The 26562-nt window shown below is 36.3% G+C and overlaps 1 protein-coding gene across 4 annotated transcripts in view; it reads left to right on the top strand.

Annotated features, from left to right (window-relative positions):
* The window catches only part of LOC102597014 (uncharacterized), a 69108-nt gene extending 52255 nt beyond the window's left edge, over positions 1-16853 (top strand). For 2 of the 4 annotated variants that reach the window (XR_367965.2, XM_006355934.2), the window contains exons 18-20: positions 6255-6343; positions 7127-7172; positions 16508-16853. Coding sequence is in view for 3 of the 4 variants with exons in the window: in XM_006355934.2 (XP_006355996.1) it covers positions 6255-6343; positions 7127-7172; positions 16508-16540 (168 nt within the window). In the remaining variant the exon portion in view is untranslated. Of the gene's footprint in view, positions 1-6254; positions 6344-7126; positions 7173-16472 lie in introns of all 4 variants that reach the window. The other 2 variants (XM_015312610.1, XM_015312609.1) reach the window with 1 other exon arrangement.
* Positions 16854-26562: the final 9709 nt, after the last annotated feature.

A 26562-nucleotide genomic window follows, 5' to 3' on the forward strand; every position in this document is an offset into this window, starting at 1 on the left:
TATTCCTATTCTTATTCCTATTCCTATTCCTATTCTTATTCCTATTCCTATTCCTATTCTTATTCCTATTCCTATTCCTATTCTTATTCCTATTCCTATTCCTATTCTTATTCCTATTCCTATTCCTATTCTTATTCCTATTCCTATTCCTATTCTTATTCCTATTCCTATTCCTATTCTTATTCCTATTCCTATTCCTATTCTTATTCCTATTCCTATTCCTATTCTAAGTAGAAATGTATATACTTATTTCTATTTTAACAAGAACTACTCGGAGACTTTGAAAAGGAGGCTAAAGGGGTTAGAGATATGGAGGAAGGTGACTGTAGGAGGGAAGGGATAGGAGTTAAGGGGGAGAAAAGGAGAAAGGAAGTAATTTAGCAAGGGGATCCCTTATTTATTCTAGTAATAGAAGCACTAAGCAGGATGATAGACATAGCTATCATAGGGGTTACTTGATGATTTTTGATGTTGCGATGGTTGTGTAGGGACAAGATCGGTGTAAAGATTATTTAGGACAAGTTCTTATTTTGTTTCAGGCAGTGCCAGGCCTTATATTAACTTGAGGAAGTGAGATATTCTCCTGGGGGAGGTGAATGATATTTGATTGCTTTCTGAAGTTTTGAAATGTAGAGTTGGGGATCTTCTGGCTACAATCTTTGAGTACCGTCAGGTGCATCGAACAAGGTTCATATTGTGTGGAATGCAGTTCTTTAGAGGGTTGAAATGAGACTAGCGGGTGGCAGAAATGATACTTCTCCAAAGGTGGAAAGGAAGTGCTTATTAAGAGCACATTATCTAGTATCCCCACTTACTACATATCTCTGTTTCATGCTCCAACTTTTGTCACTAGAAAGTTAGAAAAGATTTAAAGAAATTTCTTATGGGATGTAGCGGATGGGGCAAGAAATTTCACTTGGTGTGGTGGGGTGACTGTCACATCTCCTAAAAAATGGGGAGATCTTGGAATCAAACATGAAAGTTTAGATACTGCAAAAGTATATTTTATTCATAGTGTGTACAATATTTATAAGAGAACAAGTAAAGACCAAATAAACTAATCAATCCCTAATTCTTAGTTAATCCTTGAATCAAGGGATTTCCTCTCAAACAATTTCCTAGAATAATATATTCTAATCCCATATTTACAAGAGCAGATTCTAATAAAATCTGCGAGCTTTATTTGTGGAGCAGATTAAAATCAAATCTGTCAGCTCAATGGTGGAGCAGATTATGACTAAATTTGCCAACTCATTCAACACTCCCCCTCAAGTCGGCATGTAAATGTCAAACATGCCTAACTTGCTCACAAAGGACTCAAAAGTAGTTCTGAAAAGACCTTTTGTGAAAATATCTGCAACTTGTTCAGTTGTTGGAACAAACGGAATGCACACACTTCCATCTTCAATCTTCTCTTTAATGAAGTGTTTTGTCCACTTCAACATGCTTTGTTCTATCATGTTGAACTGGATTATGAGCAATGCTTATGGCAACCTTATTGTCACAATACAACTTCATTGGAAAACTCACATGTCTTCTTAGTTCTTCCAAAAATCTCTTGAGCCGTAATATTTCACAAATTCTGTGTGCCATGGATCGATACTCAACCTCATCACTACTTCGAGCCACCACATTTTGCTTCTTACTTCTCCATGTCACTAAATTTTCCCAAACAAATGTACAATATCCAGATGTAGACCTTCTATCAATAGATGAACCAGCCCAGTCTGTATCCGTATAAACCTCAACACTTCTTTGTCATTCTTTTTGAAGAACAAACCTTTCCCAAGTGAACTCTTTAGATACCTTAGGATTCGATACACAACTTCTTGGTGTTCTTCTCGTGGAGAATGCATGAACTGTCTGACTAGGCTCACAACAAAGGAAACATCAGGTCTAGTATGTGACAAGTAAATCGACTTGCCTACCAATCTCTTATATTGGCCCTTATCAATCAATTTTCCTTCCTTTATAAACCTTAGATTTGGATCAATTGGAGTATCAGTTGGTCTACAACCACTCAATCTTGTTTCTCTTAACAGATCAAGAACATACTTCCTTTGTGACACTATAATTCCTTTCTTCGATCGTGCAACCTCCATGCCAAGAAAGTACTTTAGCAGGCCTAAGCCTTTTATCTCAAATTTTGAGGCAAGATGTTCGTTTAGATTTTTTTCTTTCAACCACATCATCTCCTGTGAGGATGATATCGTCAACATACACTATAAGAACTGTTGTTTTTTCTTCTAGTGAATGTCGAGTAAACAGAGTGTGATATGCTTGTCCTTGCACATACCTTTGCTTTTTCACAAATTGAGTAAACCTTTCGAACCAAGCCCTTGGAGATTACTTTAGACCATAAAGAGATCTTCTAAGCCTGCATATCTTTGACTTGTACTTCCCTTCAAAACCTGGTGGGGGATCCATATAGACTTCTTCCTCTAGGTGCCCATTCAAGAAAGCATTCACATCCAACTGCTGAAGAGACCAGTCGAGATTTACTGCGATTGTCAACAAAACTCTAATTGAGTTTATCTTAGCTACTCGAGCAAACATTTCGAGATAGTCAATGCCATATGTCTACGTGAATCGCTTAGCAACTAGGCGGATCTTATACCTTTCCAAGGATCCATCTGATTTGAATTTGGTGGTGAACACCCATTTGCAACCCACTGGTTTCTTTCCCTCGGGTAAATCTAGTAACTCCCATATCTCATTTTTTTCAAGAGCTCACAATTCCTCCAAAATAGCCTCCTTCCACTCGGGAACTTGTAGAGCATCTTGAACATTTGTTGGAATCTCCACACTAGAAAGTTGTTAAGTAAATGATGAATAACTAGGAGACAACTTTTTATAGAACACAAACATAGAAATAGGATATTTAGAAGTATTTCTAACACCTTTGTGTTTCGCAATAGGTAGATCTACATCTAAGGAATTAGAAATAGAATCAATTGGAAGAGTACCTTGAATTACAGTAAGGTCTTGTGGGACTGATTTTTGGTAGTGTTGAGAATCTTCGGTCTTATTTCCTTGAGTTCGGTTCCTTCTCGAATACACCTGCATTTATGTTTTTGGTTCTCTATTCCCATTTTTATTTTGTCATTTGAAGGCGCTATAGGTTCAGGTTCAATTTCTGAGTTTTTATCATTTAAGTCACTTTGTTCCTTATCATCTCTTGGATCACACTTATTTATATCTTCTCCTACATCTGTCACGTCAATATATATTTTAATATCAGGCTCCTCATTTGCTTGATATCTAGTTTCCTCAATTAACTTGTCCTCTTAACTTTGGGGTGGCCCAGTGGTTTGGGGTTGGGACTTCCATGTTGGAGGTTTCAAGTTCGAAACCCCTTGCCAGCAAAAGCAAGGGGTTTGCCTTCTGGGTCGATCTCGTTGCACCGGGCTTGCCTAGTGCGGGTTACCTCTCCTATGTGGTTTGCGAGCTATTGCATAGGAGCAGGGGTTTTACCCTGCGGGTTTCCCTTGTCATAAAAAATAAATAAAAAAATTAAGAGGACAAGTTAATTTACTGACAAAAACTAGATTACAAGAGAGCTTTGGAACATGAAGAGTATCATGAAGTGCAAGAGATGGTGATAGTTTAATAGTTCCTTTTCCAGCAATCGCAGAGAAGGAACCATCAACTATCTTGATTTTATTGTTCCCTGCACAAGGAGAAGTAGAGAAAAAATGAGAACTTCCAGTCATGTGGTCACTAACTCCTGAATCTATGATCCAAGAATCTATTTGGTAGGAATTGGCACTAAGAAAAGCAGATGATACAGTACCTGTTTCAGTAAAAGAACAGGAAGGATTAGAAGAATTTGGTGCATTTGGACGAAATTGTGGAGGGTGAAGGAGTGTGTGCAAAATTTCCAATTGTTCCCTTGTAAATGGAGGCGTTTCTAGAGAAGGTTGTTGCCCCTGATCAAAATAAGGTGTTTGGAGGGCCCGACCATTTTGAGATTGAAAGCCACGATTATCAACTTCCTTTTTCCTCCAGTTTAGTGGTTTCCTATGAATCTTCCAACACATTTCACGAGTGTGCCAATATTTTTTGCAATGATCACACCATGGCCTTTTGTTTTTGTCCTCTCCATTCTTCATTGTAACAAGAGCTGAAGAGTCTATTACAGGTTTTAGTTCAACATTTAAATCAGGTTTTAACATAACTTTCCTCCTAGTTTCCTTTCTCTTAACTTCAGAAAAGGTTTCACGAAGCGAGGGCAGAGGATTTTTTCCTAGGATTCGCGACCTGACCTCGTCAAACTCTTGGTTTAATCTTGCTAAAATAACGTAAACTCTCTCATTTTCTTCCCTTTTTTTGCTTTCACACTATCCACAAAACACTCCCATTCATCATTGTAACACTGGTCAAACTCCCGTCACAAGGACACTTTTTCATTATAATAAGTAGTGACTTCATTCTCACCCTGCTTAGCTTGCCATAGTTTAATTTTTAACTAAAAAATTTGAGAGTCATTTTCTACGTTAGAATATGTCTCCCAAACTGCTTCCCACACATCCATAGCTGTGGCAAAAAGAGATAAGATTTACCTATGACTGGTTCCATGGAATTAATTAACCAAGCAATCACGAGTGAATTCTCTGATCTCCAGGAGTTCATCTTTGGGTCTCCAACTTCCGGCTTTTTCGTCTCTCCCGTCAAATGTCCCAGCTTTCCACGGCCATTGATTGCAAGCTTTACGGACTGTGCCCATTCTAGATAGTTCTCCCCATTTAATCGATGAGAAGTTAATTGGAAGGGCATGTGAGAAGCATTGCCTCCTTGGGTCATCAGATTTTCTGCAGGAGCTTCTAGAGAAGAAAGTTCTTCTGTTGATGTTTCAGAAAGATGCTCTCTGTGAAAGGCTGTTTTATCCCTATGATATTAGGGGAAAAAGTCCCACTCTGATACCATCAAAGTTCAAATACTGCAAAAGTATATTTTATTCATAGTGTTTGTACGGTATTTATAAGAACAAGTAAAGACCAAACAAACTAATCAATCCCTAATTCTTAGGAAATCCTCTAAACTGTTTTCCTAGAATAATATATTCTAATCCCATATTTACAGGAGCAGATTCTAATCAAATCTGCCAGCTTTATTTGTGGAGCAGATTATAATCAAATCTGGAAATCCTCTAAACTGTTTTCCTAGAATAATATATTCTAATCCCATATTTACAGGAGCAGATTCTAATCAAATTTGCCAGCTTTATATGTGGAGCAGATTATAATCAAATCTGCCAGCTCAAATGGTGGAGCAGATTATGACTAAATCTGCCAACTCATTCAACAAAACATCTAGAAGTCTTTAATAAAGCCTTATTGGTTATATTTTTATGGGTTAATTTTGCCTCATCTAAGTGAGATTTACAAATACTGTTGAAGTGATCACTGTCAGCTTTGGAAGACAAAATGGACTTTTTCTTTCTCATAGGAAAAAAAAGGGACTGGCTCAACATGTGAAGCTCTAAACTTGGTAGAATGTTGTCTTGACATTTGACTTCCGGTTAGCTCACCGAATTTCCATTGGAAAGAAGCTACTGGTTGCATCCTGGATTTTATTCTCTTTCATGTATTTTGAAAATATATAATAACACAATTAAGCTCGGCTTTATTAATTGAATCATCATATAAACTGCTGGGGCACAATGATGTTGATTGTCGTAACAGTCCATTAGTTGGAGCGATTAACACATTAGTTTATGATTTCTAGTTGTAGGGAGGAAGGGGATGTAACCAACTAGCTGTGTCGTAATATTCCATTAGTTGGAGCGATTAACACATTAGATTATGATTTCTTGTTGTAGGGAGGAAGAGGATGTAACCAACTAATTGTGTTCTGTGGGACATTAACTAACAATTGATAGGTTCATATGGCTCATACTAAAAAGAGGAATGGAAAAATCTATAGTAATAATAGTAGAAGCAAGCATAAGAAGCTCATTTTATGGTGGTTTAGTCATATTGTTCTTGAATTTCCTAATGAAAATCATATGAAGCAATAATTAGTAATTTAAAAATGTTGAAGACACCATTATTGATCAAAGGATGGGTAAGTTTCTCGTTCTTAGAGTAGGTGGGTGTGAGGGGGGATAAATTTTCACAAATTGAAGCAAATATATAGAATACAGGCTTAGCAGTTTGGTGGTAAAGTTCTTGAATCTACAGAATGGAAATTTGTGCTATTTACTTGATTTATTGTCAAACATTTGAGTGTAATTCTGAATATTCTATGTGTAGATCAAAATTCCAAGTGGGCTATCAGCGCAGTTTGTTATCACATGTTCCAATGGGTCTTCACATCCCTTCAGTACAAACAACGATATAAGGTACTAAACCTATTCCTTTTGACTTAGCATTTTTTTGGGGGGTTGAAATCACGTGAGATTAAAAATTGTCAGTTGTCCTATAACAATGTAATCAAGCACAGGGCATATAACTTCTTGTAAGTTTTTTGTTTAATAGGTTCTCTACTTAGTCACACAAAACGTAAGTTGTTAGAAAGCCATTGAAATGGTATTGAATCGTAAATTCTTGGTTTAGGAGAATGTCTAATTCAGGGGTAATATCCACATCAACAACATATGTAAACACTGATAGATTGTGTTGAAGAGATTAGGATTTTGTCATCTCATCTAAGCTACTTTTCTAAAAGTGCTTTAGGATCACATAATATGTAGGTAAAATGGCACCCCCTATATGCTCTGTATAATGTAAATGAATGAAAAAAATCCTCATATTCATACCGTATAACCTAATTATTCCATCTCTTATAATCTGTAGCTAGAGTATTAGAAACACCTAGGTTTCATCTTATATTTAGTAATTTCATGATATTAAGTTGTGTACTCTATTTTTTATTTTTGGATAAGGTATTGATTTGTAAACTTCTTATGGAGAGGCAGCTTTTCATTTATCATTTAAAAAAAAAAAGCGGATTCAGCTGTTATCACTTTTGGTGCTGCGTTCTTGGGTTCTTTTTTGTGAACCAAGAATTTGGTATTGGGAACATATTGTTTCCTTAGTTACTATATTACTGTTGAATCAGATTTTAATTCTCTTTGTTCTTTGATTATTGAAACCTAAATTGCTGCTTTCTTGTTGCTTTGTAGAATGCGTGATACTCTTGTGCTGACGATGAGAATCTTCCAGAGCAAGGTATTGTTTTCCTTAACGATATTCTGAAATATGAGGCTTGAAACTTAAATTCTTTCTTTTTAATTACCTATCTCATATGATGTGCTACTATTTCTCGGTTTTCTAATCATTTTGCACATCTATATTTGTATCGTACAATTTAAACTACGAAGCTTCCTGTATATTGATGCTTAGCAAAATTCTAGTAAGTGTGGGCATCAAATCATTGTTAACATGTTTGAGTCTTACTGTAGTCCGATGCTGACACCAATTGGACAGTTTTTAGTGCAAATCTATTTAGTCTAGAATCTTTGAAAATATAAACAGAATTGTCATCCATGGACACTTGTGTTGATTTCCTGGACTGCACTAAACTACTACCCTTTTTATTATTTGCTAAAGTTTTTTCTCTAATGTATACAAGAACAATTACACTTGAATCCCACACAAGTTGGTGTTAGCTATATGAATGCTAATGACCATGTTCTCCATTTAAATTCATTTCAGGCCAACTTGATACAAAATAAAGAAAAATCATATTAGAAGTTCTATATTGCTGATCGCCATAAAGTTCTGAGATAAGGTTAAAAGAACTCCTAGAAAGCACAAGGACTTGAAGTGAATGTACTGACATGATAAACATTTCCTGAATTAATTGGTATCACCTGTATAGATCTTTTCTAGTTGTGGCTTTCCACTGCATGGATTCCAAGAAACTATAGGTCTTTCAAGATGACTTCCTTCATCTTATTTTAGGTCTACATTGTCTCCTTTTGATATCTTCACTCGCCATGGTATCATATTTATAGACTAGTGGAGAAGCTGTACAAGACAAAATCATGTCAAGCAATCTTCTCTTTGTTTATCTTCAATCTGTGCTATTTTCACCTTTTGACCAATATGGTCATTTTTTTAATCTTTTCTAATTTTGTGTCACGACCCTATCCCTCGAGTCACGATGGCACATAAACCCACCAGTAGGTAAGTTAACCCATACCTAGAACAACGAGTAGTGGGGTACAAGGATAGAACTACACAACAAATAACACTAATATTAAGAAAAGACAGAAACAGAAGAAAAACCAAAAACAATAAATACAATAGATAAAGTCCGAATACAGAGTTGTCTAACAAGATAAATACAAGTCCCAAAAGTGGACCACAACAAGCGGTCTCAAAGGCAAAAGACAAGCTAACATATGAACAAAAGGAGGCATACTGGTCTAGGACGCCAAGTGCTCACCCTTGTCTCTTATATCCACAAGCTACAAAAGACGGCACGACCGATCACCGCTGGTAGCTGGTAAAAGGACCTGCATCACGAAAAGATGCAGAGTGTAGCATAAGTACCAAAACAAAGGTACTCAGTAACATCACAGGCCGACCAAGCAAGAAAGTAAAAGCAATCTGCGAAGATAGAATCTAGACACAAACAAAGGTCAAAGAAGGAAAGCGCAGGAGCATGCAGTAAGTAAATCTAAGTACAGCTAAACTAAACCTAACTGGACCCCATAAGCCCAGAAGGTACACTCATGCGCGAGTTTAAACAAAAACCCGAATGGACCCCATAAGCCCGACAGGTACACGGAATAGCTATGACCATAAAGATAAAGCACCCAATTCCAAGTCCAAAAAGAGTCGATCGGGCCTCGAACACAAGGGTGATAGTATCCTAAAGAAGTAACGGCCTTGAACCATAGAACAGCAGTCTCAAGCTGGAAATAATGGCCTACAACTGTAGAACATCAGCCTCGAACTGGGATAACGACCTCGAACCGTAGGACACCAGCCTCGAACCAAAAATAATCATAGTGTCCAGTCAACTCCCAGCCCAGCTAGTAAGAGTGACAAAAAGGCTTCCGAAGAGGATTCCAATATCAATACTAAGTCATCGTGGAACGCCGCCCACCCAAAGGTATCAACAAAAGGCTCCTAGCCTAGTACGACTCAATCTCCAATCCTCGCGATAGCACAAACCTCTGGTAACGCATCGGAGACGCAAAGACGGGGAGAGAGAATAGAAGGTCTAACAAGTTGCGCAAACGCCTAAACTAAGGCTCATACTACCAGACTTAAGTCTCCTATTCCATTCCACAGGGACCTAGTCCGTTCGAAATAATGTCGGAAACATGATGAAAATGCGAAGAGTTTCATTTATCCCATAAATGAAGTGGCTCAGGTGGAGGGTCTGGCAGGGGTTTTGGGTGGTAGGGTAGGGGAACTACCAACCATATACCTAGGTATGCCATTGGGGGGAAAGAGCAAATCTATAGGGATCTGGAATGGAGTGATAGAAAAATGCGAAAAGAAGCTTACTAACTGGAAGAGCCAATATCTGTCTAGGGGAGGTAGATTAACCATGGTTAATAGTGTCCTAGATGCAATACCTGCTTATATGATGTCTGTGTTCCCAGCACCAGACAATGTCATACAGAGGATAGATGCTTTGAGAAGAAGTTTTTTTTGGCAGGGAAATGAAGATAAAAAGAAGTTTCATCTAGTCAAATGGGAAGAGGTCATAAAAAATAAGAAAGAGGGGGGACTAGGGATCAGGAACATGAAGAAACAAAACAAAAGCCTAATGCTAAAATGGCTTTGGAAGTTTATGACAGGAGAGAATATGCTATGGAGAGAGGTGATCAGGGCAAAATATGAAATGGAGAATAGGTGGATGACAAAGATGGTAACTACACCATATGGATGTGGTATCTGGAGATCAATAAGAAATCTTTGGCCTCTGTTTCTTTCTAGAATCAGATTCCAGGTGGGTAATGGAATGAAGGTGTCATTTTGGGAGGACAGATGGATAGCCCAAAGAACCCTGAAACAATTATTCCCAGACTTATATACACTAAGCCTTCAACAAAATGCAACTGTGGCTGAAATGTGGACAGGACAGGGGTGGAACTTACATCTTAGGAGGAATCTAAATGATTGGGAGATGGGGAACATAGTGGCCTTCCATGATACAATGGCACAATTTAGCAATTTGACTAGGGAAGAAGACAAGGTTGTGTGGAAGATTGGTAGCAAAGGGGTTTTCAGTGTCAAGTCAGCTTACAAAGATCTTAATCAATCAAATTCAAATGATAGGATGGAGCTATGGCCATGGCGGATGATATGGAGACCTAAAAAAAATCACTCAAATCGAAGCTCGGATGAGGGAGAAATCGCCTTTTGAAAATAAGAAATGAGGCTGCAAATTCACTATATAAATAGTCGAGATCTGATCGCTAAAAGTCCAATTTGGTCGCTAAAAGCCTGCACCAGATATCAACACTTCAGCTGGTTTGTGAAAACTCCAAATTCTACGATGGGGTGCCCGTGATTCATTCGGAACTCCATGCACGCAAATGGGATATGCAACCCTACCAAATTCAATATTTCGGACTCAACGGAGTAGTTGAAATTCCCATACGAGATCATCTCGATAAAAAGTGGGTCCCACACCCAAACAACATTTTAAGCCAGAATTAACAAAGGGGCTCGGAATAAGCCAGAAGCCTCGGGATCCAAATGAAGGGTCATTCGAGACAAAATTCAACATTTCAGAGCTAACCACGCTGACTTAGTTCTCATGTGAGGCCGTTTACTCAGAATGTTGACTAAAGTCAAACTTAGGCTTTAACTTGAAAGTCAAAACGCCTAATCGCACTAAAAGCCTCGGGAGTCATCTCGACCATGCCACTTGCCTAAAATGACCTTTTAGGAGCTGATGGAATCGTCAGAATGAGATTATGAGGTCATCTTCTTGAACTTTTGATCAAAACTGATAGCTCCAAAACACCAAAACTCACGTAAAAACCAAACGAACGACCAGGTGACCGAACTGTCAATCGTGGCAAGTCATAAATGACTTGGTGTCGCTACAGGAAGGCGCTAAACGACGAACAAGAGGCATAAACACATAAATGACCTGAAAGTCATTACAACATCCACTACTAAAAAGGACTTTCGTTAGCGAAAGTAAGAGTCAAGTAGACCTGAAAGCTCAAACAAGCCAAGAAACTGCTCCCGCATATCTTTCTCGGTCTTTCAGGTAGCCTCCTACACTGGATAATGCCTCCAACAGACCTTAACCACAGGAACTGCTCTTGAACGCAATCGTCGCACATCTCTGGCAAGAATAGCAACTGGCTCCTCCACAAAGATCAAGTGATCATCCAACTCTACTACATATTGAAGCACATAAGACTCATCTGGAAAATACTGGTGCAACACCGAAACATGAAAGATTGAGTGGATAGCTGAGAACATCGGAAGCAAAGGTAACTCATATGTAACCTCTCCAACTGTTTGGAGGATCTCAAAAGGCCCAATATATTTGGGGCTAAGCTTTCCCTGCCTCCCAAATCTCATCACGCCCTTCATGGGCGACTTCCGGAGAAACACTCTATCACCAACTGCAAATCTCAAAGGCCGCCGCCTATAATCAACATAACTCTTGTGCCTGCTCTAAGTCGTTCGAAGTTTATCCTGAGTCACCCTCACCCACTCTAAAGCCTCTTGAATCAAGTTTGTACCACACAGTCTAGGCTTTGTAGACTCAAATCGACCAATCGGAGAACGATAACGCCTACATATAAAGCCTCAAACGGGGCCATCTAGATGCTAGAATGATAGTTGTTATACGCAAACTCTGCCAAAGGAAAGAATTGGTTCCATTGACCTCCAAACTCTAAGACACAATCCCGCAACATATCCTCAAGGACCTGGATAGTACGCTTCAACTGACCATTAGTCTACTGGTGGGAGTGTGCTAAGTCAACGCGAGTGCCCAACTCATCCTAAAAAGTTTTCTAGAAGCTAGAAGTAAACTGAGCACCCCGATCTGATAAAATGGAAATTGGCACACCATGAAGACGAACCACCTCACGAATGTTGATATGGGCTAACCTCTTGGCGCTAAATGAAGACTGAATAGGGAGGAAGTGTTTTATGTTGGCTCTTTAAAGCCCCTCAATGCTTTATAAAATTATTGAAAACTATTGAAAGCCATTTCAATCCATTGAGAGATATTTCAATCAATTCTTTTTGCTGCCCCATTTTTATAAAACACCAATAGTGGTAAGTTTCATTGATCTTATGGGATTTGTGAAATCTTCCAAAGAACTACCATACAATATTAACCCGCAAGGGCTACTCTTTTTAATTCGTAAGGGTTATCCTTTTAACTTGTTAGGGCTACCCATTTTAACCCGTCAGGGCTACTATTTTCAATTGGTATTCTTTTCTAGCACAAGCTTTTTTTAACCTAAAAAAATGGCAAGCAGTAGTCTCTCTTTGAATGCCCAAAATAGTTTCACGGACAAACTATCAGATTTGGTTAATGAAAATGAAATCATATTTTATAACCTATGTCTTATGTGTTGTTGTGGAAGAAAAATACTTACAACAATACTTTGAGAATCCTACAATTGTCCAAATAAAACCACTTTCTGAAGAATTTCTACAAAACATAATGTCATAGAAGGTGTTTTTGAAGATCAAAATCAAAAGAAGAAAAAAGAAAGAGAGAAAGATCATCAATATCCAGAAAAATATGCAACTTCAACAATATTCAAGAGAAATTCAACATCAATTGCTAGAACAAAAATTGAGTCGGAGCAGTTTTTAAAATTGCAGTAATTAAAGCAAAGGAGGAGGGTTGAAATTTGCTTTAAGTTACTGCAATAGTTTTTATCAAAATAAGTTGTTTAGTTTAAGATAATTTGAATTTTGAATTTTAGTTAGGTTGTTTGAGTTGTTGAGATATTTTCGATTGTTTTAAATTTTAAATTATGCAAATTATGTGTTTTATGTTGGCTATTTAAAGCCCCCCAATGCTTAATAAATTTTTTGAAAGCTATTGAAAGTCATTTCAATCCATTGTGAAATATTTCAATCAATTTTTTTGCTGTCCTATTTTTAAAAACACCAATACCTACCCCCATCCCTAATTGGGGTCTCAACAACTGCCTCCCCTCTACCACCAGCAATAGTAGCTCTAGTCCTCGCCATTTGCCAAAAGAATGTGCCACAACTCAGAATTAGCAAAGCGCACGATAAGAAAGAATGAATAAAAGGAAGTTTCTCAACAACCTTCATAGCCTCTCGAAGATAAGTACAAATGTCTTTGTATTGATCCTCGAGACTCTACTTAGACTTGACTTGTATACACGTGAGACCTATGAACCTGGGCTCTGATACCATTTGTCATGACCCAAAAATGGATGTGATTGCACTTGTCTTATGCCACCAAGTCAAGTCAGCCTAAAACCCGATTAAATAGATAAATGCGGAAATAAAGTGAAATGAAATCTCAATATAACAAAACATGCAGATAACTTAGTCAAACTCATAGTACCCCCAAAAACATGTTTGTCACGTGAACAAGTCACTAATGTATTGCAGTAGAGATGAAGAAAATGCAAGTCTCAAATGACATTGTTTGTAGAGTAGAATAAAATCATAAGTAGGAGAAAGGGGGTCCGCTGAGGTGACAAGCAGCTACCTCACAATCCCCACTGAAAAAGCCTCGGTCAAGAAGAGAAGTGAGAGTACCAAAGTGATCAGGGCTTGTAACCTACACAAGTGTAGGAACAAGGAGTGAGTACCACAACATGGTACTACAAGCAAACTACTAAACACCAGGTAAAGCAATATAGAATACAGGTACTCCTATCCAACCAAACCTCTAAAACTACAACCTACATAAACATCTGCCCAACCTAATAGTTTACAATTCACGTAGCACATAGCTCATTAGCAACACTTCAACAGTACATATCATTAACATCAACATCAACATCAAGTTCATCAATCACAAGGTCACCAAAGGAGTACTCATAAGTTCACAAATGATAAATGATGTGCAATGAAATGCCAAGTAAGGTGATGCATGTCTGTCCTAACGATACATATCGGCTGAGACTCAGACCGAAACCCATGTCGGACGCACACGGCCCATGTATCAATTGGAACCATTTCCCCTTGGCATAACCATCACAATAGATCTCATCTCAATGTTCTAGACCAATGCAAAAGAGGCATGTTCACACAATTCATGAGAGTATGATGATGTCCATAGCAACACACAACATATCAACACAATCACGACACATTGTCAATAATGAGTCAATATCACAAATCAAATCATGAACAACACAAGGCACATCAATATATGTAATCAAATTACCTTTTTATCACCCCTTTTATAATCATTAGGATCATTCAATATGAACAAGTCAAACCCATAGCCAATTCCTATTATTCCCCAATACACATAATAAGGAAATACAAGATTCTACATACTTAACAAAGGTTTAGAAATACACTTGCCTCAATTTAGTCAAACAATCACTCTGTAACTTGATCCTTTGCTCTTCATTGGGTCTCCAAATCAACAAAGTCTATTCAATAATGGAATCAAAATAAGAATTTGAATCCAACAACACCCATATCAACTACTTTGGAAAACCGGGTCAAATTCACCCAAAAACCCAATTTCGAAAATGAGGGATAAATCTAGAATTTAGTATATAATTGTGTTACCCAAAACATTTGGAAACTAATGGTGAAAACCATTTCGAAAACGGAGTTGTATTCAACCAGTGTTATGAAAGGCGCTCGCCTTTCGCCTTTCGCCTTTGGCGACAAGGCGAGGGGTCATATCGCCTAAATTTTGAGAATAGACTTTGTTGCAACAAACTAACATAACGCCTAAAATTTGAGATCTCTGAAAATTCAACCAATATCTCTCTTAGGCCTAAAGTCATCCTCCGAATCCATTGGAACCGTCAGAAATCCGATCCGAGCATTTGAACTCCGAATGTTGACCAAAGTCAACTAAAGGACTAAAATCACATCAACTTTCAACTTAAGACCTCAAATCCATGAAAAATTCCAAATTTGAAATCGACGACTCTCCAAGATCAAATTCCACATTTCGGGGATGATGGAATTGACATAATTCCATTCCGGGACTCAAAACTCCAATTGTTACCCAAAACCACTTTTAAACAACTTAAGCCTTTAAAAATTCAAAACTTCCAAAAATCACTATCTTTTACTCAAATTTCAAAATCCAACTTCACAAACTCATCAGAAATGACTCGGGGCAACTATCGGGAGGGGTAAAACGGTAATTGTTTTAGAAAATTTCCAAAAATGACCTTTCGGGTCATTACATTTAAGTAAATATAAGTGTTCTCTCTCATCAATTTAAGCTTATAAACAAAATTGTCACAAAATTCAACAAACTTTGATAAATTATTTCTAAAGCATGTACGGTATGTTTTAAGTGTTTTTTTCTATTAGATTGTACTCTCTCTGTTTCGTTTTGCTTGCCCCGTATGCATTTTGCAGTCCTTTAAAAAAGTTATTAATTAAATTTTTGTTTTACCAAGTTACTCTTACTCCCTGTGTTCACTTTTACTTGTCATAGTTTGACTTGACTTGTCACAGTGTGACTTGGCACACCCATTAAGAAAATATTAATGATATAGGTATTTTACCAAACTATCCCCTATTAAATGATGTCTTAAAAAAATGATTTGGAAAATAAGTATTTAATGTTAAGGTTAAAACATGGAAAAAATTATTGTTTTTTCTTGATATGTAAAAAATGACTAGTAAAAATGAAAATCTATTTTAGGAATAAGTGACAAGTAAAAGTAAACGGAGGTAGTATTAAGGGAAAAAGGTTTGAAATATATCTGAACTTTGACCGAAATTGTTGTAATGATATCAAGCTTTGGAAAAGACCTTTTACCCCCTGCACTATTTAATAGTGTATTTTAAATATATGTATGTGTCCACGTGAACATCATAAATATTGCATAATTATAAATAGTAACATGTCCACGTAGGCACATATATGCTTTTAAAATACACTATTAAATAGTATAGGGGGTAAAAGGTCCTCCATAAAGTTTGGTATTGTAATAGCAATTTCGGCCAAAGTAGAAGTATTTTTCAGACCCTCTTCCCTAGTATTAACTATGCTTTGAAAAATTAAATTTGACCACTAGTACTCCAATAAATTTGGGAAATTCACTTAAAGATAAGGGTAAAATTGAGAAAAATAATTTGTTGTCTCTTGGTTTACTAAAATGGACAAGCAACAGGAAATTTTTTACTCGTACAAGTGAAAGGGAATGGAGGAAGTACTATATAAAAGCTTGCATACATAAAAAACATTAGTACTGACTGACCAAGATTTTATAGAGTGGTGATCATATTTTACTCTTATGATTCAGCTTGAAGTAATAAATTTGATATATTGATTACTTTACCATAGAAAAGATGTCTGATATTTTTCTTATAATTTTTTTGGTTAAGGTGAACCTAAAAGTTCTACCCCACTTTTTGTGCAGGCACTGGATGAGAAGAGAAAGGGAAAAATATAAACCTTTACTTTCTGTATAGGTGCATTATTTATGGCCATTGACATTCTTTATATGAACCAATAAAAAAGTTAACAATAAACAGCAAGCTTTTGGGCAAGTAGGAAGATACTCTTTTTTTTTTTCCTTTCTAAATTTTGTAGTTGTAAACTTGTAACTTTATACGGTGCTTATCTTTGCACCATATGTTGTATCATTGTATTAGATTTTACCCCTTTGGCGTGAATTGTCTATTTGTATCCCTTGTTGAGCTTGTGAGAAATCAAAATCAGTGGCTGGTTGATTTTATTAATTAAATCAATCATATCAAAGTCAATAGTTGTGCTAATATCTTTTGTCAAAGTTAATAATGAATGTTTAATGTGAGGGCATTGTTGAATGAATACAACTCTGTAGATTTGACCCATAAGTCTCATCAAGAGGCTCTATACTATTGATATCCAAGAAAATATGATTATGTTGTTCTCTTTAGCCTGTATAAGTGGTCATCTGGTGGACACAAGCTAACTAATGCCTGAGTTGAAATTCTGGTATTGACTGCATTATTGAAAGAGTACATACCATTTGATTAAACTAAACTTTTGCAGACAGACAGTAGTACTGGTGAATAAAGTCTTTGAATTTGTGGGGGTGGGGTGGTTTACCTACACATGATTTGTTCACTTTGCATGTTGAATAGCATGTCTTAAGGTCATGATATTACTTGGGGATGTCAAAAATGAGCCCAACTATAGGTAACCTACCTAACTTGCTCAGAATTTTAAGGGCTGGGCTTAAGATAATTTAAATTGGGGTTCAATTTTAACACATTCAAGCGTTAATTTATTTTAAGATAATCCTCAATTGAGTCCAATTTCATCTTCAATTTCAACCCGTTTTAAAGATCTTTATTTGCATTGATGTAATGTATGTTCATATATTGAAGGCATGAACTACTATCTATTCTATATATTTTAGAACTTATCTATCAATTTATTACTTTTTTTTTATAAAAAAAAATTGAGTTGAAATTCAAATTGTGGCTATAAAACTTAGATAACAATATATTAAAATTATTGAAATTATGCCGGTCAAATTGGGCGGGTCAAGACTCAACTTGTTTTTAAGCCCGTATGAGCCCAAAGTAAACTTGGGTCGGTTAAAATCCAACCTAATTTTTATTTCAATCCATTTTAATATCTTTAATTTCAATTCAATCCGTCCATTTGACACCACTAATATTGTCATATTGGTATTGCTTTGTTTCGCAAATGAAATGAGTTGTTAATGTCATGGTTCCCCTAAGCATGGTGTAGACCATTTGTGGAATGAAAAAGAAAAGCATAAAAGAAATACTTGACTACTATGGTCTAATAGATTTTTTTTATATGTATTATCTACGTTCGAAAATTATTTCACTTGGACTCATCTTGTATATTGTATAGCGGTAAACAATTCACTTTTTGTTTAAAAACACGTGTGGTTTTGAGACTCCGAAGCCTAAAGTTGTATATTTTTAATTAAAATTTTCAAAAAGGTAACAAAAATTAGAAGAAACCAAAATGGGTAAAGGTGTTGGGTGTACCACGCCTAACAATAGAAAGTTGACGACATGTTAACAATTTTATTATAAGGCGTTGGAGCACCCACACCTTCCCCTTAATTCATCCTTTCCATTCACCCCATTTGAACTTTGAAGATGTTAAGTAAGAATAGTAATTACCATTTCAAAATACGGTGTCACAAATATAAGAGCTTCTAGAATACCACTATAAGTATTGGAGTAATACAATAACCGTCGAAAAATAACATAAATAAAACATAGAAAGGAGTTTTGTGCCATGGAATCAACCAAGAAGTTACCTCAAACACTCCAATAAAGTCCAACAAACTACAACTTACCTACTAATTACTATAGTTACTTAGAACAAAACCTGCTCGTAAAAGGTGTAAATAAAGTGAGTACGAAAAATATGTGTACTCAACAATATCGACCAACCTAACCTTATCAATATAACTAGTGAAAAAGGCCGCGCTCGCATGGTTACGAGAGATCTCACTAAATTTACAAAATAATTTCTACATGTGAAAATTGAAAATATATTTAATTTTAGCCCTTCATTCATTTTATATAACATTTTAATTAGGGAAAAGGGTTTAAAAATGTCATTAAACTATGTGAAAGGAACAAAAATGCCCATTGTTTATAGTTTGGCTCAAAAATGCCCTTACCGTCAATACTTTGGTTACAAAAATGCCCTTAAACTATGCGAAAGGAACAAAAATGTCCTCCATTTGTAGTTTGGTCCAAAAATGCCCTTGCCGTCAATACTTTGGTAAAAAAATGTCATTATTATTTAATGGGTCAAAAATGTTCATTTTCCAAATAAATATATTATTATTTTCTTTTGACACATTCTTTTTCAATTAATGTTTTTTTTTTTAAATTAGCAAATGTTATCTTACTTCAACACAAAAAAAAAAAATTCTTATTTTATTATCATTATTTTTATCATTATATAAATATAAATTAATGATGAATATACTATGATCTTATATATATGACATATATTATCTGTCGAAAGGGTACATGAAATTATTCTATTTTAATTGATAAAAAGAGATTAAGAAGAAAAAAAATATTTCCTACATTTTTATTTTGTTAAAAGTGATTTTAGAAGAAAAGAAAACAAGAATAGTGTTCTTTGTGTTTAAAAAGAAAAAAATAATATATTTATTCGGAAAAGGGCATTTTTGACCTATTTTGTAACTATAGGGACATTTCTGGATCAAAGTATTGACATCAAGGACATTTTTGAGCCAAAGTATTGTTGGTAAGGGATTTTTTGAGCCAAACTATAAACGGGGGCATTTTTATTCCTTTCACATAGTTTAAGGGCATTTTTGACCCTTTTCCCTTTTAATTATTTTATAATTTCCTCTAAAATTTCATCACCTAAAACTTGATTTCTATGAAATTTTTATAAAATAGTATAGCTAGAAATAGAAGAGGTGAGGTCACCGCTCACCGGCATTAATATTTCTCTTTTTTGTCATTTTTCATTGTCTTTTTATCTCATTTTTAAAATACAAATTAAACAAATTTATGAGAAAAAAAGAATCACAAAAATAGTATTTATAGGTATTAATAGTAATAAATGCTATTAATTACTTTGGTAAATAATTTTAACTTCACTAAATTTAAGAAATGATAACCATATATATTTAATTTAGATAAAAATATTTCATAATTCTACTTAAAAAATTAATATGAAAATTTTAAGTTACTTTCAATTTTTATAGTACGATTTTTATATTTCAAACATCCCACAAGTTTCAAACTTCTATGAATGAGTTAATTAACATATTAAAAGTTAATTATGTTTTTATTAATCAATTGATTTTTTTTATTTCTTATTGTAACGACCCTTTTGATCGTTTTGAGTACTAGAACTTTTTATTTCATAAAATACTTTTCGATAGATTCTAGCTGGGCATCTTGGACTATTCGTAATTACATTTATGAATTTAGTGGGATAGTTTTAGTAATTAATGTAGTTGGTGATTAAAGAAGAAACACTAAAATTAATAGTGGATCACTTTCACACTTTTACAATTAGTTTTTACATAGTTAGGATAGTAGATAATGTGTAGAAGAAAAGAAAAGAGGAGAAGAGGGAAATAACGAAGGAAAATCACGGCCGACTTTAGGTTGGAATTCTCTTCAATATTTCTTGTTATATGTATTAAACGTAGGTGGTTAAATTGTGATTAGTTTCTGAGTGGTGATATAAGGAAATTATGAAGTGCAAGTGTAGTAATATGGAGATGGATTGTCGTTAAATTGTAAGGGAAATTGTGGGTATTGATTATTGTTGCCTTGGGTAATAATTGGTTGAAAACTTTGGTGGAGACAAACTTGTCTCCCTGTCCATTATTTGATTAAATTATTGTGAAGTACTAAAACAATAGGTGGCAAATTATTGTTCATTGAGTTTAGTGAGTGGATTCCAGGCGAAAATTTTATAAAATTGAATTGTCACTGTTATGTTCTTATAATTTTGAAATGGGTTTCGTGTATTTTCTTTGGGTAAAATGGTTGATGGACCCTTCTACTTGTATGCGTTTGTATTTTGGGCCCTTTTACTTGACTATTTATCAACTGAACCCTTAAACTAAATGAAACTTTGCGTTTTAAGCCCTTCTGACCGTTGACCAAGCTTATGTGGCAACTTAATTATTGAGTTGGCATGAATGCGTGATGGCACGCGTAGAAAGAGCGTGAAAGATCAAATTTTAGACTAAAAATAATATTTTTTTCTTTTTAAAAATAGAATAAAAAGATCAAAAATAAGAAAGTTAATTATTTTTTTCAGTTCTTTCTTCTTTTTCCACCTCACCCCTTACCATTTGTTTTTTTCTTTCTACTCTCAAACCCCCACTTCTCTTCTTTCTCCCCTTTCCAGCCCTTTTCAATTTCTTGCTTCTCTTTCTTTTTTTCCTCATTTTCTTCCTCCCGGAATTAGAAACAAAATTGTATTGTTTTTATCTGTATTTTCCTTTTATTTTTAGGGTAATTTATAACCCGTAAAGTGATAAGATTCAACAATCTTGAAAGATGAAAAGTGATTGTTGAATGTCTTTGTGAAATCAGGTAAAATGTGTTATGTAAAATTGTGTGCAAATATTAGAGTATGTTAATGTATTTTAATGGCTATTCGTTAACATCAATAGGGAAAAGAGATTTATGGTGGTTCAAGCGGTAGATGTAAATGTTGGTAAAAGAAATACGATTAAAAGTTGTGAATGAAAGAATTTCGAAAATAAATTGAATGATAATTGTTAGTTATTTAGGAATGTAATGATACTCGTGAGAATGGATTATTGTGGCATCTCTAATGTATAAAAATAATGGAAAGAGGTGAAAGGATGAAGGAGGAATGAAGTGAAAAAGAAAAAAAATAGATTATTTTAAAAATAAAAAATAATAAGTGATGTGTCATTTATAATGTGATGTGGATGATGATATGTCATTTTTGTCAATCCTTTGAAGTTCACACACAACGAAAAGGAGTTTAAAATGCTTAGTCTCAATGAGTTTAAGGGTTCAATTGACAAATGATCAAGTAGAATGGTTCAGAATACAAACTCATACAAGTATATCAGACCATTCCGCCTTTTCTTTGGTTAGTTTAATTTGTGGTTTCATGTGTTGGTTGTCACTGGTATCGTGACCAGTGGTTTCAGGTTTACCATATTATAAACTAAAATTTGATATATTGAGATAGGTAATTAAATATAAGGTGTAATATATTATATGAATTACATTAAAGTTATGCTAATGAGAGGAATTAAGACTTACCCTTAGGTTTGAACTTTAGGAAATTGATTATAGAATTAGGTGAGTTTTTGAGTATAGGCTAGACATAGAATAATATGAGTGTTTGTAGGCTTGTTATCTTACAAATTATGCATATACTTGATAGACTGGAAAGGTTCGGAGGCATTGAGGAAAGGAAAAGCATTGGAGAAGTAGTTTGCTTGACTTCGGTGGAGGTAGGTTATGGTTTATTCTATTTAATAGATACACTCTTAATAGTGATTGATATGCATTGAGTGATATTGTGAAGTTCTCTATGTACTTGATTGTGTGGTTGTGTGGCTTGGTTGTGTGGTTAGTGATTGGTCTGAAATCCTGAGACGGTGAACTTATAATCTTGAACCCTCTCTATTGACGTGATGCCTTGAATAAAGAAGGCTTGATGAACTATTGTTAATGAAGTAAAAAGTGGTGAAAATAAATGATAAATTAACGACATTATTGGATCGGGTGTCACGTTCCGACATGGTATTATTGGATCAGGTGTCACTTTTTGGCATGATATTATCGGATTGAGTGTCACGTCCCGGCACGGTAATATTAAAGGAAAACATATATAAACAACGTAATGTACTCAATCTCAAAGAACCCAATTCCCAAAATCGCTTGGTTTGGAGGCATGAGTCCTCAAGTATTGTTCTTGATATTGTTGACTAATTACGTACTTACTTTAGCATTGTTGTCACTGATTCATGTTGTTTGTTGCTTGCCATCTACTAAGTGTCATAGTTGATTTTATACTATTTATTCATTGCATATTAGTTTCTATTTTGGGTTGACCGATGATACCTACTCAGTACAAGTTCCTTGTAATGACCCCTACTTCTGTTTTCTTCGTTTTGTTTTGTGGAGTGCAACAAGTGTACCATCGACTTCGACTCGCACTCAGCTCTAGCCAGTCTCCAACTCATCAAATTTCAGGGTGAGCTACTTTTTGTAGCTCGTTCTGGATTCTCCTGGTCATGGCATGATGTCCTTAAATTTCGGACATAAACCATCTTATGTACTTATTTTGATGTCTTTAATACTCTTAGACTTGGTTTTTTTAGAATAGATGTCCTTGTGTGATGACTTTCAGGTTTTGGGGGTAATATGTAATAGACTTTAGAGGTTTATTTGATTGGTTGCTTTAATAAGTTTTGAGCTTTCGCATTACTGTTGTTATTCGTAGTTGAACAATTGATATAATTTGGGGTTGAATTCATTGGTTCTCTCACTTAGGAGGTTAAGTGTGGGTGTCACTCATGACTAGTTTTGGGTCGTGACAAACTTGGTATCAGAGCCTTAGGTTCAATAATCTCATCACACAAGGACAGGTCTAGTAGAGTCTTGCGGAACGGTACAGGGACGCTTGTACTTTTCTTCGAGAGGCTATATGACTTCAGGAAAACTCATTCTTTCATGCTATTACTTGAATCCAATTGGTATCTAGGTGATACAAATTGGTATCTGACCTTATTCACTCTATTTCGCAGATGGTCATAACTAGAGAAACATCTGTGGCTCCCCGCATGGATGCATCTTTAGAAACAGACACGTTTACCCGATTGACTACAGGGCCTATAATGAGTGACCAACATGACCTCTTTATTATGTTCTTAAAGTTGAAACCTCCAGTCTTCAAGGGTACTGAATCTGAAGATGCTTATGATTTCCTGGTTGATTGTCATGAGCTGTTACATAAGATGGAGACAGTGGAGCGATTCGGTGTTGAATTTGTGACCTACCAGTTTCAAGGGGATGCCAAAATGTGGTGGAGGTCTCATGTTGAGTGTCGACCAGCAAAGACACCACCTATGACTTGGCAGCATTTTCTAGCTTCTTCATGGAGAAGTATATACCCCGGACGTTGAGGGACAAGAGGAGAAATGAGTTCCTGAACATAGAGCAAGGAAGGATGTCTGTTGCAGCTTATGAGGCCAAATTTCGTGCATTATCCAGGTATGCCACTCAGCTTTGCTTCAGTCTGCAAGAGCAGATTCGCCACTTGTAAAAGGATTGAGGTCAGATTTGCAGATTCCAGCTTTACAGGTAGCTGCTTCTGCAAAATCTTTTCATGAAGTGGTTGATTTTGTGATAGAGGTAGAGGGGGTTAAGTCTGATGATTTCACCAAGGTGTTAACATTTAAGAAGTTCTGTAAGGGAGGTGAGTTTAGTGGTTCTTACTCCAGAGGGCAGAGTACAAGGGGTTATCCACCCCGTCCTATTCAGTCTTCATTGCAGGTTTCAGCTAAGGGTCCGTCACAGACCAGCCAACCTTTTTCTGAGTTTGGGAGTTATCTTCGGTCTTCTTCGTCTTTATAGAGACCTACACTCGACCCCAGGACTTGTTATGGATGTGGGGAGGCCAGACATATTAGGAAATATTGTCCAAAGCAGAGTCAGGCTCGGTACGATTAGAATTACAAGTCCATAGTAGTTAGAGGTAGAGGTGGTCATGGTAGAGGCCGTCATTCTGGAGGACGTGGTGGCCAAGGTAATGGTGGTCACCAGTTTAGCCGGGGTGGAGGGCATGTTGGAACTTCTGGAGCGCAGCCCGAAAGGGCCAATGGGCATACAGGTGATAGGGCCTATTGTTATGCTTTCCCCGGGAGGTTAGAGGCAGAGACATCTGATGTTGTTATCACAGGTACTCTTCTGGTCTGTGATCGCATGGCTTCTGTATTGTTTGATCCTGGATCCACATTTTCTTATGTATTTTACTCGTTCACTACTGGTCTTGATTTGCATTGTGATTTGCTTGACATGCCTATTCGTGTCTCTAATCCTGTTGGTGAGTCTGTGATAGTTGAGAAGGTGTATAGGTCTTGCCTTGTGACTTTTGTGGGCAGCAACACTTATGTAGATTTGATTATTTTAGAGATGGTTGATTTTGATGTAATTCTGGGTATGACTTGGCTTTCTCCAAATTTTTCTATCTTAGATTGTGATGTTAAGACTGTGACCTTGGCCAAGCTTGGGATAGAGCAACTAGTGCGGGAGGGTGACTATATTTCCACCCCAGTTCGTATTATATCTTTTCTTCGTGCTAAGAAGTTGGTGAGTAAGGGTTGTTTAGCTTTCTTAGCACATCTCAAGGATGATACTTCCAAAGTGCCTTCGATCGAGTCTGTTTCGATAGTCCGTGACTTTGTGGATGTTTTTCCTGCAGACCTGTCTGGTGTGCCACCAGATAGAGATATTGATTTTTGTATTGACCTGGAGCCGAGGACTCACCTTATTTCCATTCCACCTTATAGAATGGCCCCAGCTGAGTTAAGGGAGTTAAAGGCCCAACTTCAGGAGTTGTTAGGTAAAGGTTTTATTAGACCGAGTGTGTCTCCTTGGGGTGCTCCAGTTTTATTTGTGAAGAAGAAGGATGGTAGTTTTCAGATGTGCATAGACTACAAACAGCTGAATAAGGTAACTATTAAGAACAAGTACCCTATTCCTTGCATTGATGACTTGTTCGATCAGTTACAAGGTGCTTGTGTCTTCTCTAAAATTGATTTGAGGTCTAGTTATCATCAATTGAAGATGCGGCAACAGACATGCCAAAGACTACTTTTCGAACCAAGTATGGACATTATGAATTCTTAGTAATGTCTTTTGGGCTTACGAATGCCCCTACTGTTTTCATGAGCCTGATGAACGAAATTTTTAAGCCATATTTGGACCTTTTTGTTATTGTATTTATTGATGATATACTGATATACTCAAAAAGCATGAAGGAACATGAGGAGCATTTGAGAATTGTATTGGGGTTGTTAAGGGAGAAAATGTTTTATGCCAAATTCTCCAAGTAGGAGTTTTGGCTCGATTTAGTGTCCTTCTTGGGGCACGTGGTTTCTAAGGATGGAGTGATGGTGGATCCCACTAAGATTGAAGTAGTGAAGAGTTGGGTAAGGCCTACTAATATTTCTGAGGTAAGGAACTTTGTTGGTCTAGCTAGATACTATCGCCGATTCGTCAAGGGATTCTCTTCCATTGCTTCCCAGGTGACCAATTTGACCAAGCAAAATGTTCCATTTGTATGGTTAGATGAGTGTGAAGAAAGCTTAATGAAACTCAACAACTTGTTGACTACTGCACCGATTCTTGCCTTGCCAGTGGAAGGTAAGAATTTCATTATTTATTGTGATGCATCTTATTCTGGTTTGGGTGCAGTGCTAATGCAGGAGAGGAATGTAACCGCCTATGCTTCAAGGCAATTGAAAGTACATGAACGTAACTATCTAACCCATGATTTGGAGTTGGCTGCAATTGTTTTTGCATTGAAGCAGTGGAGACATTATTTATATGGGGTCAAGTGTGAAGTGTCTATGATATTACTATTTTATATCACCCGAGAAAAGCTAATGTTGTGGCAGATGCCCTAAGTAGAAAAGCAGGGAGCATGGGGAGTTTAGCCCACTTACAGGTTTCTAGACGCCCATTGGCTAGAGAGGTTTAAACTTTGGCTAATGACTTTATGAGGCTGGAAGTACTTGAAAAATGAGGATTCTTGGCATGTGTGGAGGCAAAATCTTCTTTTCTTGACAAGATTAAGGGAAAGCAGTTTGATGATGAGAAGCTGAGCCGAATTTGAGATATGTTATTGCAGGGAGAGGCTAAAGAGGTTGTGATTGATGAGGAAGGCGTCTTGAGAATTAAGGGGTAGGTGTGTGTGCCTCGTGTTGATGATTTG

This window comes from Solanum tuberosum, unplaced genomic scaffold (assembly GCF_000226075.1).
Source record: "Solanum tuberosum cultivar DM 1-3 516 R44 unplaced genomic scaffold, SolTub_3.0 scf00199, whole genome shotgun sequence".
Classification (NCBI taxonomy): domain Eukaryota; kingdom Viridiplantae; phylum Streptophyta; class Magnoliopsida; order Solanales; family Solanaceae; genus Solanum; species Solanum tuberosum.